Consider the following 14,729-nt stretch of genomic DNA (forward strand, 5'->3'; position numbering starts at 1 on the left):
GTCCTGAGGGCAATTTCTTTTTCTTTCTGCTTTTCTTTTCCTTCCCTCCTTCTTTCCTTTTTTTGTACTTCACAAAACTAAGTCCATTCAATGTTTTAAAAGTTGTTCTTATTCTATAACGACACTCATCCTATTCTCTTTGGAACGAACTTATTCAGGTGTTTCACGCACCACACGATTCGCCCATGTCAAGTGTACACTTCATTAGCTTTTACTACATCTGGAGTTGTATAACCATCATCACCAACGGCAACACCCCAAAAAGAAGCCCTGTACCTGTAGCAGTCAATCCCCTTTTCCTTCTCTTTCCACCCCCTGGCAACCACTGATCTACTTCCTGTCTATAGATCTGCCTGTTCTGGACACTTCATATAAACGGAAACACAGACCGCGTGGCCTTTTGTGACCAGTTCACCCTTTTCCAGTCTGCACCAGTACTTCACTCCTTTTCACTGCTGAATAATATTCCATTGTACGGATATTCCCCATTTTTTTTTCCCATGCATGAATCGATAAACATTTCAGTTCTTCCTATTTCTGGCTATTATGAAAAACGCTGAATATGAATATTTGCATATAAATTTTTGTGCAGATGTACGTTTTCATCTTTCTTAGATATGGATATCTAGTAGAGTTGCTGGGTCATATAGTAACTTCGCATTTAACCTTTAATAACTACTTAAAAAGTGGCTGGGTATACCATTTTATATTCCTGCCAGTAGTATACAAGGGTGCCAACCTCTCCATCCTAGTGGGTGTGGAGTAGGTCTCAGTGTGAGTTTGATTTGCATTTTCCTGGTAGCTAATGATGTTGGACATCTTTTCATTTGCTTACTTGGCCACATGTATTTCTTGTTTGAAAAAATGTCCATTCAGATCCCTTTTCCATTTTTTAATTAAGTTGTCTTTTTATTATTGACTTGTAGGAGTTTTTTACTCCTTGGAAGACAAGCTATGACAAACCTAGACAGCATATTAAAAAGCAGAGACATTACTTTGCCAACAAAGCTCCATCTAGTCAAGGCTATGGTTTTTCCAGGAGTCATGTATGGATGTGAGAGTTGGTCTATAAAGAAAGCCGAGCATTGAAGAATCGATGCTTCTGAACTGTGGTGTTGGAGAAGACTCTTGACAGTCCCCTGGACTGCAAGAAGATCCAATCAGTCCATCCCTAAAGGAAATCAGTCCTGAATAGGCACTGGAAGGACGGATGCTGAAGCTGAAACTCCAATACTTTGGCCACCTGATGCGAAGAACTGACTCATTTGAAAAGCCCCTGATGCTGAGAAAGATTGAAGGCAGGAGGAGAAGGGGACGACAGAGGATGAAATGTTGGATGGCATCACTGACAATGGCCATGAGTGTGAGCAAGCTCCGGGAGCTGGTGATGGACAGGGAGGCCTGGCGTACTGAGTCCATGGGGTCACAAAGAGTCAGACACGACTGAGCAACTGAACTGAACTGAAGAGTTTTTTCACATATTTCAGATGCAAGTCCCTTATCAGATAAATGATTTGAAAAATTTCTCATTCACTCTGTGTGTTGTCTCTTCACTTTTGATGGTGCCCCCTCTACTTTTAGGATGAAGGTCAAGCTCCTGAGTTTAGTTCCCAAGATCCCAAGTCAAAATGAGTCTCTTACAGTCAGCCCATGCTCCTTCAAACCTCCATGCCATTCTCCACAGCACCCCAGCACTAGACAAGGATGTCCTTTCCCCCTTCTTCTCCCCCTTCATCTCTTCCAGGAAGCATCCTCACGTCTCCCTGCCCACCCAAGGCCTGAAGGGCTAGCCTAGCAGCTGCTTATAAACGTGAATAAAGCAAATACAGGAAGAGGGTCACAAACTAGGACCCAGGCTTTACAGACCAAGCTGCATTTCAGTTCAACCATTTACCGGCAGTGCAGGAGCTTGGGCATAATATTTATTCCACTGCCCTGAGACTTGTCTACTCCTATCTAAAAAGCAGATCATCAGACTTTCCTGGAGGTCCAGCGGTTCAGACTCCGCACTTCCCCTGCTGAGGGCACGGATTTTATCCCTAGTAGAGAAGTTCCGCACGCCCTCACTGTGGCCCCAAAAATGTAAAAAGTTGATTGGCAGAGTACCTACTTCTCAAAGTTTTACAAGAATTAAAAGAGATAAAGAATGATAGCACTCAGCACAGAACCTGGTGTCACAGTAAATGCTCGATAAACAGGAGCTAACACAAATGACAAACAATCATTAATAATGCAGTCTCCAAACATGAAAACAGACGAAAACTAACAGGCATGACCAAACCGGTGCCTCCCACCGGGCCGGCACAGACCCGCATACCTGTTTTCCACTCAGCTGGTAGAAGGAAAGCTTCTGTCCCCAGTCAGCTACAGCCAGGATGTCATTGCGTTCCTCTCTAATCAACAGAAGACAAAAGAGGTTACGTGGGGCCAAGGCCTGCTGGTGAGTGTGGCCCGAAGGGTTTAACAAACAACAGGAAAGAGAAAGCCCAGGTCAGGCGGTCAGATTGCCAAGTGCCGGACGGGAGGACAGGGGCCAGAGGGCTGTGACGTGGGCCTACCCATCAACCGGTCCAGTGGGAAGGGGAAGGTGAGGTCAGCCCTCCCGGGATCTGTATCTCAACAGGATGCCCCACCACGCGGGTGCTCATGGTGCAGGGACACAGCCACCATGAAGAGGTGAGACCCCTTGTTTCATAGCTTCCTGGGAGCAGAGCTAAGACAGCGAGGTTGGAGATCCGAGAGCGCTTTCTCTTACACACTGTACAAGGTGGGGAGGAGCAGAGAGACAGAGAGCAGAGTCTTCAGCGGTGGGAAGGCATGGATTGTCTGATTTTTTTTTTTTAATGGACAGAGGGGAACCTTGCTTGCTCTTCCTCAAGAGGAAACTAACACCCAAAGCTTGGTTCCCCCGCAGTTGGGGTTCACACGCAGGTGGAATGGTTTCTGATTGGATCTAACAGGAAAGAACGGCGGTTCGCTACGACCAGCCCGTCTCTGAAACCGACTGCCATCAGCATCAGCGTCCTGGAATTGCAGCTGCAGGAGCCACACAGGAGAAACCTCCGCAGCCAAGGCTGAGGATCAGGCTACTCAGGAGTCGAGTTCAAGAGAGAGAGGTTCCCAGCCCTCGGGTGCTGGCCTGAACCCACCTAACATTGCCTCCTCTTCATTAACTCCGGCGTTTTGAGCCCAGGGCCTTGGGGTCATCTGACAGCACCATGAGACACTCAGGCAAAGCATGGTGCAGCCCTGTGAGCAAAACCCGGGCAAGGGTGACAAGATGGCAACCCACGCAGGCTCTAGTCGACAGCCAAGGGGACAAAGACAACGGAGAGGGGCGGAGGGACCCACAGGTGAACTCTGTGTGAATGGCACTGATCCAAACACGACCCAGGGGCCCAGGCCACGGCGAGCCCTCTTGGGGAGACCTCGTACAGCTCTGGGTCAGGCTCAGCCTCCATGAGCTGGATGGCTGGTTTCCAACCTTCTTTCTCCCCCTTTTACCCACCCCCCCCAAATCCTGGGCAGTGGGACTCTTTACCAAAACAAAAGCTTGTATTAGTAACTAAAGGGTCCGCTCTGGCTGAACACAGGTTGGGACGTGAAGCCCACCCTCTCCTCCCCTCCTGGTCCCCCACCTCCCGCCTTCTTTTCCCAAGGAAGCCCAGGCACCACAGAACAGTTTGGATGAAGTGATCTAGCTTAGGACTTGTCAATCAGAATGTCCTGCTCTCACACCGCAGCCTGCAATGGCTTCCCTACAGGTAATCTGGGCTGAAGAGAAGGAAGGATGACTGGACAGCGAGGATTTGACATGAGGACTGTGGCTAAGACGGGGGAAGCTCCTCTCTGATACATGTCCTAGCAGATGCAAGGTGAAGTGCGGTGTGGGAGCAAGCTGAGAGAGGAGTCCGGTAAGAGGGGAGGTGTCTGATGAACTACGCTGCGGCCAGGCCAGGGCACACAGGCAGGCGCTCGACGTCATGTTTTTCAAAGGACCCCTAGATGCCACTGTAACGAGTTCACTCTACGATGCTAAGTGGACAAAAGGGAGTAGCATATGGTTTGGTTCATTGTTCGAACGCACTACAAGACTGGGGGAAATACACTTAAGATGCGAACAGTGGTTTCCTCTGGGGATGGGGTCTTTCAGAAAAGTTGAACTTTCTCCTTTGGACTCTTCAGTGTTTTCCAGAGTTTCTCTAGAAGAGTCTTATAACCCACACACAAGCTTCAGGGCGCTCCCCCAGGGGGGAGGAGCCTGCAGCAGCAACACCCTTGGTCTTTGGGGGGCAGCGCCAGGGCAGTGCTGCCCGGCAGGTCCAGGCGGGCGGGCCCTGCGGGGAGGGCTCCGGCCCCCGGGACACACTCACAGGCTGTCGTCCCCGGCACCGTTGTCCTCTTCCTCGGGCTCGTCCTCCTCTGCCTCACTACCCTGACTACTGTACACTGCGGACTTCAGAGTGGAAGGGATATCCTGAAAGTATCTGCTGACAATGGCTTCCTCGGAATCCTCGATCTCTATGTTCATCCAGAAATTCTCCCATCGGCTGCAGACGGTAAGGGGTTGTTCAGTCGCATTGCCTACAACTGCACTAGGGTTATTAATTTCAAGACCTGTCAAGGAGCCCCTGCCCCTTGCCCGGAAGAGGACAGCAACCAGGCAGACCAGGCATCCTGCATCTCATGAATTAAAAATGGGCCCCCGAAGCCACAGAATCATCTGTGGCCGCAAAAAGCAAACAGCAGGAACTCTGGGGTAGGCTAATGGGCTCTGAAGGCATCAGACATGCATGCCACAGCCCTGGGATGGACCAAAGTATTCAAGAAGAAGCGTAATCATCTGATGTCAGAAAGGCCGTGAGATTAAACAGACTTCTAAATCAAGTAGGTCCCACCTTTAAAATGACATTGGGTTGGTAAACAATTAAGTCCTTTACCTTCAGAGGACTCTATGGGGAATGGTGGTGGCTTAATAATGTTACAGGATTACACAAGGAGATCTAAAGCTATTAGCGCCCCATCAAAGTCACATCAGCACAGTAAAGAAAATGTGCGTAAGGCTGGAGAAGGTAGATGCCAATTGTTTGTGGAACTATAGGCTTTGGGGATATTTATACTTAATACTGATGTTTTGGGGGCCAAGGGCAGCAAAAAGGGCTCATGAAAAAGCCTATATTCTGTTCAGACTTGGAGGGAAGAACTGAAAAGGGGAAAAGACCAAAATAAAGCCACGGCACAGAGGTGAGCTACTGATTCATAAGGAAGTGGCTCTCCTATGTCACATGCATACACACTCTCTCTGTCACACACGCACATACACACACACGCGCGTGCGCACACATACACGCACGCACACACACACACACACACACACACACACACTCTGGGCTGGCCTAGATGGCTCATCTGCTCAGCTACATTTCTGGGATGCATTCCAAAACTCAAGATGGGCTCTTTAAAAATTCCATTGAAACGGGAACAGGTTCCAAAACGGATCAGTCACATGGGGTGAGAAGCCTTGAATCAGGGAGCCTTCGTGAGGACAGAAAGAACCCAGCACCTGAGGAAGGGCTTCCTAGAGCTCCTGACAGAGGAGGAGTGGAGGAGGGCGGCGGTGCAGTCACCTGGATGGGTTCCAGCTGATGGACCAGATAGGGGAGAGGGAGCCCCCCGGCCGCTCGATCTTCACCTTCTCCTCGCCGTTCTTGTTGCGGATGCTGACGACCCCGTTGAACATCCCCAGAGCCAGGTACTGCCCGTCATTTGTCCAGCTGTTCAGACAACCGCCAGAGGGCGTGGGGAGGGGAAAGGGAACACAGCAGGTAAACGCTGTGAGGGTGGGGCCCTGCTTCAGATGGCCTGATGAGGCAGCAACGGCCACGCGCACCTGGGCCCTGATGCAAAAATCACAGGGCTACACTGGGGGTCCCACTGCTTCCCGGAGTGGAGGGCGAGACGTGAAGGGGGGTACACCTTCCTCTCGGCACCCACGGTCTCTATTGGCAGCGCCACAAGGGCTCTGAGCTCTGCTTGCACCACTGGCAGGGCCGCCCTACTCCCTGCTCTCCATGTCAGCCTCCTCCCACCCCCAGAGCCCCCTGAACACAGGACCTGCATCTCGGTCACTGCCAGTCTCCCGAGCAGGTGCCTACCAGCTGCTGAACGAAAGGGAGGCTGCGCTGAGAAGCTGCTCGGCAAGCACAGCCACCCTTTGAGAGCGTCTACCATCTGCAGGAGCTGCTTGCTTTCAACTCACTACCTTGTGTGCATTTCACAACAGCCCCATCAAGACAGCATCTTTTTTTTTTCCCTACATACAAAATGGAAATATATTTGTCATTTTTCTATGTTTTACAAACAATTGATTCTTTTCCTTCATTAAAAGCCTCCACTCTGTTCTAAAATGAGAATATTCTGATGCTTGGAAAAAGCACTTATTGTAGCTTAAAATTAAAACTGTGAGTGAATGACTCCATATATTGAAGTATTACATGTTACTGCAAACATCAGATTTCTTTTTAGTATAGTTTCTTTTCTTTTTAGCATCTTAATCCCCATTTGTCACACTAGGAACCTCCTGAGGTCACAGAGCCTGTCAGAGCTGCTGAACCTGGATCTGAACCCAGATCTAACATCAAAGCCTGTGCTTCCTCCAGCTGTGCCACCTGGACAAGGCCGGCTTCACATCCCGAGTCTGCCCCGAGCGCAGCCTGAGGCTGGGACGCGGGCTGCTAGACAGCTGCCCAAAAGCCACCTGCAGTGCCCTTTCGCTCCACGATCAAAGACATGGGTTCTTCCCATCAAAGAGACCACGAGAGAAGAAAAGAGGAAACATGGGGGCCAGACCAACTAGGAAGCATACGCCCTTCTCTACTGTGTGAACTAACCACATTCTGAGTCTGTTTGAAGAGCAGGGGGACAGAAAACCACCCTCAGAGCTGCCCCTTAACTTACCTGCAGCAGGTTATCTTGCTGCTGGATTTGTGCTTAGAGACAGACTTCTGCTCAGGAGACCATAAGCCTTCAATGCAAAATAATATGAGAGAGACTGGTTGGACTATTGTTGTTGTTCAGTCACTAAGTCGTGTCCGATTCTTTGTGACCCCACAGACTCCAGCAGGCCAGGCCTCCCTGTCCCTCACCATCTCCCAAACTTTGCCCAAGTTCATGTCCATTGCATCAGTGGTTGGAATATTACTCAGCAACAAAGAGGAACAAGCTATTGACACACGCTACAACTCATATGGATCTCCAGGGTTTCATGCGGAGTTTAAAAAGTCAGTCTCAAAAGGTCATATGCTGTATGAGCCCATCTTATATAGAGATGGAGAACAGAGTAATGGTTACCAGGCACAAGGAGTTAGCTATAATAGGAGATGGGGGAAAGAAAGTGTTAGTCACTCAGTTATGTTCGACTCTCTGCGACCCCCTGGATTGCAGCCCACCAGGCTCCTCTATCCATGGAATTTTCCAGGCAAGAATACAGGAGTGCCATTTCCTCCTCCAGGGGATCTGCCTACCCCAGGGACTGAACTGGAGTCTCCTACGTCTCCTGCATTGGCAGGCGGGTTCTTTACCACGAGCGCCACCTGGGAAGCCCCCAGGAGGTGGGGGAGGTGATGATAAAGGAGTATCTGCAGCGATGGTCATCAACGCAGGTGACGACACAACACAGCTATACACACGCACTGTGCCAGGCCAGTCTCCTGGTCGTGATCGTGTGCGACAGTTACGTGAGGCGTATCCACCGGGGAGAGAGGAGGAAGGGTACCTGAGACCTCTCTACTATCTCTGCAACTCTCTGTGAATCTATAACTACTGCAGCTTATTGTGAATCTATAACTACTTCAAAAGAAAAAAGGAGAGGAAGATACATTGGTGAATTTCTAGCCAACCTTTCAGGGGTTTAACTCAAAGGAATGCAACTTTCATAATTATTACACTATAACCAGGATACAACTTAGTGGTCAAAGTAATGAAAGATGCCTCCTGAAAATCCAGCCTCCACTCCCCAGCCTTTCTGGGCCATGCCCTGTCCCCAGCATACTGGTCGCCTTTGACTTGCTCCCTCCTGCCACTGACGCAGTGCTGCACAACAGGTCTATGTCTGGGCAACAACACCAAATTCTGCTCTGGGTCTGGGCCACGAAGCATGGCCAAGAAGGAAAATCTAGGGCAGAAATACATTTGCAGAGCAAGATGCAACATCCAACAATTTGCCTCCCCCGTCTCTGGCACTGGAAGGCCTCCTCCAGCATTTCCGCCTGTGCTCGAGCCGTCTCCCCTCCACCGCACCCTCAGGGGCCTCTTGGGAGTGCTGTCCAGAGCAGGCACTCGATGCAATCGCGTGGCCTGGGTCCATCCCTTACCCGTGGGGCGACCTCAGGCACATCACTGGACCACTCTGAGCCCCAGTTCTGTTTCATTGGCACAGCAAGGCTGAGACTGCTACCTGACCTCCACGGTTGTCACAGAGCTCACCCAGGAATTCATTCAACCCTTGGCACAGTGCCTACCAGCATTTCCTGGAGGCTTGGTAGTAAAGAATCTGCCTGCCAATGCTGGAGATGTAAGAGATACAGGTTTGATCCCTGGGTCAGGAAGATCCCCTGGAGGAGGAAAAGGCAACCCACTTCCGTTTTCTTGCCTGGACAATCCCATGGACAGAGGAGCCTGGCGGGCTACAGTCCATGCGGTGGCAGAGAGTCAGACATGACTTAGTGACTGAGCGCGCGCACGCGCACACACACACACACACACACACACACACACAGCGCCCACCACATCACAAACGCTCAACAAAATCATTACTTCTCAGAGCACTTTTACAAATTCGACCTCCCTACCTGCCCCCGGCCACAAGCTCTTTGAGGGCAGCATTTCTACTTTGTCTTTTTCACTCCAAAAGTAAGCACCCAGACCAGTGCCTCACATGGAGAAAATGCTAAATTTTTCATCACTGACAGTCCCTTCCCCTTTTATGTACACAACATGCTTTCAATCACATCCTCTGTTTTGAACCTCTGAACGCTATCAGTGGACAGAAGGAACGCGTTCACTTTAGGCCGGGGAGGAAAACAGAGGAGTCAGATCTCGAGTTCTGCTCTGCGTACCCACTATCTCCCAGCAAGGAAAACAGAACCAATGAAGTGAAAGCCAGTCTGGACCTTGAACAGGGAGCCTGCAGGCCTCCACCCACTCTCCTGGCCTCCGCTCTGTGCCGGGATCCCACCAGTGCGTGTGTGGGGCGGGTGTGCTCCTTGGGGAGGACAGCCACAACCACAGAATGAGTAAAGGGGATACGCTGCACACGGGTGCTGGGGGACACGGAGGTGGGGACAACGGGACTGTCCCCTCTCAGAGGCAGCAACGCCAGTCACGCCGGGGCTCTCCCGTTCCTCTCCCCACCTCCCTTCCCAGGGCCTTCTCCCAAATCGCCGTCTTACCCACCCATTTCTGACCAGACTCAATGGCCTCATTCACTCCCTTGGTTCCTACACAATTTAAAGGACAATTCTCAGCCTCCCCTCAGCCAGTGAAGGGAGAAGAAGGCGCACTGACTCGTCACCACATTCTGGATGGATTTCAGCACTTTTTGCCAATTTCCAGTCATTCCAGGACGAGACGCTGGGAACCCAAACCTACCGATGTCGCTGGAGGAACAGGATGCCAGCTGGTGGGTGATGGGGTTGTAGGAGACACACTGGATGGAGTCATTGTGCCTGGGAAGTAAACAACTGGAGATGATTACACGGCAGACCACAAACACTTCAGTGGCTCCAGCAGAAGCCTGCAATGACGGGCCCACAGACAGCCTCTCTAATCCGCACCATGAGCTCTGCTGCAAGTGACCAGTGAAAAGCACAGGGGTGAACGCCCGCCTCCTGGCTTGCCTCTCAGCCACCATTTTCCTCTCTACATGTTACCCACCCACCAGACTGGCCACCTCCTCCAAGATAAACGCACTGCACAGCTCTGATGTGGCAGCTGGTAAGAGGATGATGGAAAGCACCCAGACAGGCGCACTGGAAGCGCCGTATTAATGGCCATTCCTCTTATGCTTTGTGGAGGCCTGGAAATACATTCATTCGCACAGGAGGGAGGTACAACGAAGACACTATTATAGACCAAGACCTGGAAACATCTGAGACGACCGTGAAGGCTGAGGGAGTCGCGTCCCACGTGTGGCACCTCAGCTTCAGGTTTACCCCACGTGTGAGCCACACTTCACTTGTGACCTCCTTCATTCATTTATTCATTCATGCAAATGTTGATCTGTACACACGTGTTCACAGCAGCATCATTCCAACCAGCAAAGAGGTGGAAGCAACCCAAAGGCCCATCAGCAACAGATGAATGGATAAACAAAATATGGTCTGTAGATACACTAGGATGTCATTCAGCATTAAAACGTACGGGAATTCTGACACATGCTACAACACAGATAAACCCTGAGGACGTTATGCTCAGTGAAATGAACCAGTCACAAAGGAACAAGTACTGTAGGACTCCACGTATATGAGGCACCCAGAGAAGTCAAATTCATAGAGAGTAGAACTGTGGTGCCTAGGGCTGGGGAGGGGGCTGGAGGTGGTTGTTTTTAGGTGAGGAGTTTCAGTTTTGCGAGATGAAGAGAGGCCCGGAGGCTCGCTGCACAGCAACATGGATGTACTACTGGCCTGCACACTTAAAAATGCTCAGGATGGCAAATTGCATGCTATGTGTATTTCACCACAGTTCAAAAGAAAACCATCATTTGTTGAGTACCTACAATGGGCCGGGCAAGGCGCCAGGCACCAGAGACACACGGTGAGCAAAACACAGGCAGTGTCTGCCCCCACGGAGCTTCCAGGATGAAGGGAGGAATCTATCAGCCATCAGAGTGAATGTAAAACTACAGCCATAAGGGACTTCCCTGGCGGTACAGTGGTTAGGACTCCACGCTTCCACTGCAGGGGGCACGGGTTGGATCCCTGGTTGGGGAACTAAGATCCCGCATGCCACACAGCACCCCCAAAATAAAAGTACAGCTGTGAGAAACGCCATGAAGGAGACCCGACCGAGGCTAAAGGGGCAGGGAGGCTTCTCAGAAGAAGCCACGTCTGAGACCTGCGGGGGATGAGCAGAGCCTTGGCACGGAGAGGGGCCTGGAGCACACGGAGCCCAGGTTTCGGGCTGGCCACCCCGGGTGGATGTGAGGCTCTTGGAGGTGGGGACACTGGAGGGGGGGGTGGGGGTGGGGTAGAACGTGTGACATCAGACAAACTAAACTGAGCTACACACAAACACCAGCCAGCGCCGGCCGAGCCAGCAGAGCTCCAGACTGCTCCCTCACTCACTCACTCCCTGACCTTCTCAGCACACAGCCCTACAACTGAACTTCAGTCACACGGAAAAAAGTCCTTCCTGACTTCTTTTCTAAGGGGCTTGTGCTCAGTCCCTCAGTGAGAGGCCAACTAATAATACCGTGCGCATAAACGATCACTCACGTGTACTTCAGAATGCCTTCCAGTTTTGACGTCCAGATTATTACACTTTTGTCAGCTGATCCAGAAGCAAAGCGTTTGCCTGAAAGTGTTTTTAAAAAGAAAATAAATTTCACTTGTCTTTAGGCCGGCATTTTGCAAACAGTATTTCTTAGAAAGCTGCTTCTTTCAGGTCCCTAGGAAGTATCAGTTGCTTCTGCAACCCTTCTTATCAGTGCTGGGTGGCAGCACTTTGGAGTCAGGAAATTTGAGCTCATTTCCAGTTTTGTCTGAAACTCATGGAGATGTATGGAGGGCCTGTTGCAAGCCAGCATCACGTCCTATGTTCAGGATTAAGTCATGATTAAAGCATATGTGATCCCTACCTTCACAGAGTTTGTCTGGTGGGTAAAGCAGGCATTAAATTAAATTAATCCAATTCAAACACAATGTGGAGAGAAAAAAAAAAGCAGCTCTATGAAAGAGAATACATGCGGACCTCATTTCGGTGATGGAGGTTTCTCTGAGAACGGGATCATTCATTAAGACCTGAAGGCTGAGGGCTTCCCTGATGGTTCACTGAATAAGAATCTGCCTGCAATGCAGGAGACACGGGTTCAATCCCTGATCTGGGAAGATCTCACATGCCACAGCGCAACTAAGCCTACAGGGCAACAAAGGCAAAAATAAATAAACAGAATTATTAGGAAAAACAAAGAAAAAAGACCTGAAGGTTGAGCCAAGCTTAGCCAGGTGCAAAGAGAGCAGAAAGGCCCATCCACATGGGTCGAACAGATGTGCAAAGGCCCTGAGGCAGGAAAACAGTGCACATCTGGAGGGCTGAGAGCAGCCAGCCTGGAACATCACTGGCAAAGGGCGAGGTGGGTGGTGGCGGGATCTCTTGGGGCTTCGGGGCCACATTAAGACCCAGCTCTCTGTCCCAAGGAAAGGCTTCAAGCAAATGAGGCCAGGTTAGGCTTTCATTCTCACACTGCTTTGGCTGGGTGGCACCGCTGCAAACACTAAGCCAGAAGAGCTGCTCTTGTTTCTTCTTCCTGTCACTGCTCCCCTACCCCGGCAGGCAGCAGGGCAGGGAGAGAGTGGGCTCCAGGCTCAGTCTGAGCGGGAATTCCCCGTGACGTCACCTGCCAGCTGCGGGAGCGCCAGGAGCCACTGAGCATCCCCAGGCCCTCATTTCCTCATCGGAAAAGCGGAAGCAACAACAGTGTTTACCTCTCGGCTGTTGTGAGGATGCAATGAGATTACAGTGCTTAGGACTGGCCTTCTGAAAGAGATGGAAATACCAGACCACCTGACCTGCCTCTTGAGAAATCTGTATGCAGGTCAGGAAGCAACAGTTAGAACTGGACATGGAACAACAGACTGGTTCCAAATAGGAAAAGGAGTACATCAAGGCTGTATATTGTCACCCTGCTTGTTTAACTTATATGCAGAGTACATCATGAGAAATTCTGGGCTGGAAGAAGCACAAGCGGGAATCAAGATTGCCGGGAGAAATACCAATAACCTCAGATATGCAGATGACACCACCCTTACGGCAGAAAGTGAAGAGGAACTAAAAAGCCTCTTGATGAAAGTGAAAGAGGAGAGTGAAAAAGTTGGCTTAAAACCCAACATTCAGAAAACAAAGATCATGGCATCTGGTCCCACCACTTCATGGGAAATAGATGGGGAAACAGTGGAAACAGTGTCAGACTTTATTTTTTTGGGCTCCAAAATTCCTGCAGATGGTGACTGTAGCCATGAAATTAAAAGACGCTTACTCCTTGGAAGGAAAGTTATGACCAACCTAGATAGCATATTCAAAAGCAGAGACATTACTTTGCCAACAAAGGTTCGTCTAGTCAAGGCTATGGTTTTTCCAGTGGTCATGTATGGATGTGAGAGTTTTACTATGAAGAAAGCTGAGCACTGAAGAATTGATGCTTTTGAACTGTGGTGTTGGAAAAGACTCTTGAGAGTCCCTTGGACTGCAAGGAGATCCAACCAGTCCATTCCGAAGGAGATCAGCCCTGGGATTTCTTTGGAAGGACTGATGTTGAAGCTGAAGCTCCAGTACTTTGGCCACCTCATGTGAAAAGTTGACTCATTGGAAAAGACCCTGATGCTGGGAGGGATTGAGGGCAGGAGGAAAAGGGGACGACAGAGGATGAGATGGCTGGATGGCATCACTGACTCGATGGACATGAGTCTGAGTGAACTCCGGGAGTTGGTGATGGACAGGGAGGCCTGGCGTGCTGCGATTCATGGGGTCGAAACGAGTCGGACACGACTGATTGACTGAACTGAACTGAGCTGGCCTGGGATCGACGCTGAACAAGATCAGCTACCATTATCACTATTATCTCCTCACATCATCTTGTATCGCTTTCCTTGAAGGAAAAAAACTAGTTCTTACACACCTCTGTGTCATGGCTGCTTATTATTTAGTAAACTTAAGGGAGAAATCAGAAACAAGCAAAGTCATCATGTTTTAAACAGCAAAACCATAATTCGGTGTATCCTTACTTCTAGATCCAGTGGGGAGGGACTTTGTCATCACTACTCGGGTGTTACGAGGGGCGGCATAAGGCACTGGGAAGAATGCGGGCTCTGCAGTCAGAGGACCCACGTCAGGCCTGCTCTGCCAAGTCTGCTGTAACATGCTAAGTCGCTTCAGTCGTGTCTGACTCTCTGTGATCCTGTGGAGCCTGCCAGGCTCCTCTGTCCACGGGCTTCTCCAGGCAAGAACACTGGAATGGGCTCCAAGCCTATTTTCTCACCCCTTCCCTACCCACTGCAGAGGCTACTGGGAGGCCAAGTGAGATGACAGTGTGGCAGGACTTTGCAAAACGCTGAGAAACGCCCCTGACCGCAGAGCTTGCTCTGACAGCCCCAAGGGCCGTCACGGTGCCGCAGGCTGAGGCCCTAGACTTATGAATTCTGAGACCTCACAGGTCGCCCCCTGGTGTTACTGAGAACTTGAACTCGAATAGGCACATAAAAAAAACAGGACGACATGGGACAGCACACCTGACTATCAGGCAAGAACCAGCACCGTCTCTGCCACTGACTTGCTGTCATGTGACAGAAACTCGAGTGACTTCTCTCGGCCACTGTGGAGGTCTAAGGTGAAGAGAATGGACTAGGTCAGGCTAACACTGGGTGCGTGGAATTGCACGTACACACGCAGCGGATGCATTTCTGAGAGGGGTCTGTAGCTTTCATCAGATTCTCAAAGGGGCCCATCATCTGAAGGAA

General features: G+C 50.4%; 1 protein-coding gene across 4 annotated transcripts in view; it reads right to left on the bottom strand.

Annotated features, from left to right (window-relative positions):
• IFT122 (intraflagellar transport 122) overlaps nt 1–14,729 on the bottom strand; it is a 68,930-nt gene that overhangs the window by 43,926 nt on the left and 10,275 nt on the right. For 2 of the 4 annotated variants that reach the window (XM_005223076.5, XM_024982901.2), the window contains exons 4-9: nt 11,493–11,571; nt 9,649–9,725; nt 6,958–7,024; nt 5,628–5,774; nt 4,374–4,550; nt 2,318–2,393 (exon numbers count right to left, since the gene is read on the bottom strand). In XM_005223076.5, coding sequence (XP_005223133.2) covers nt 2,318–2,393; nt 4,374–4,550; nt 5,628–5,774; nt 6,958–7,024; nt 9,649–9,725; nt 11,493–11,571 — 623 coding nt within the window. 4 annotated transcript variants of the gene reach the window in all.

This window comes from Bos taurus, chromosome 22 (assembly GCF_002263795.3).
Source record: "Bos taurus isolate L1 Dominette 01449 registration number 42190680 breed Hereford chromosome 22, ARS-UCD2.0, whole genome shotgun sequence".
Lineage (NCBI taxonomy): Eukaryota > Metazoa > Chordata > Mammalia > Artiodactyla > Bovidae > Bos > Bos taurus.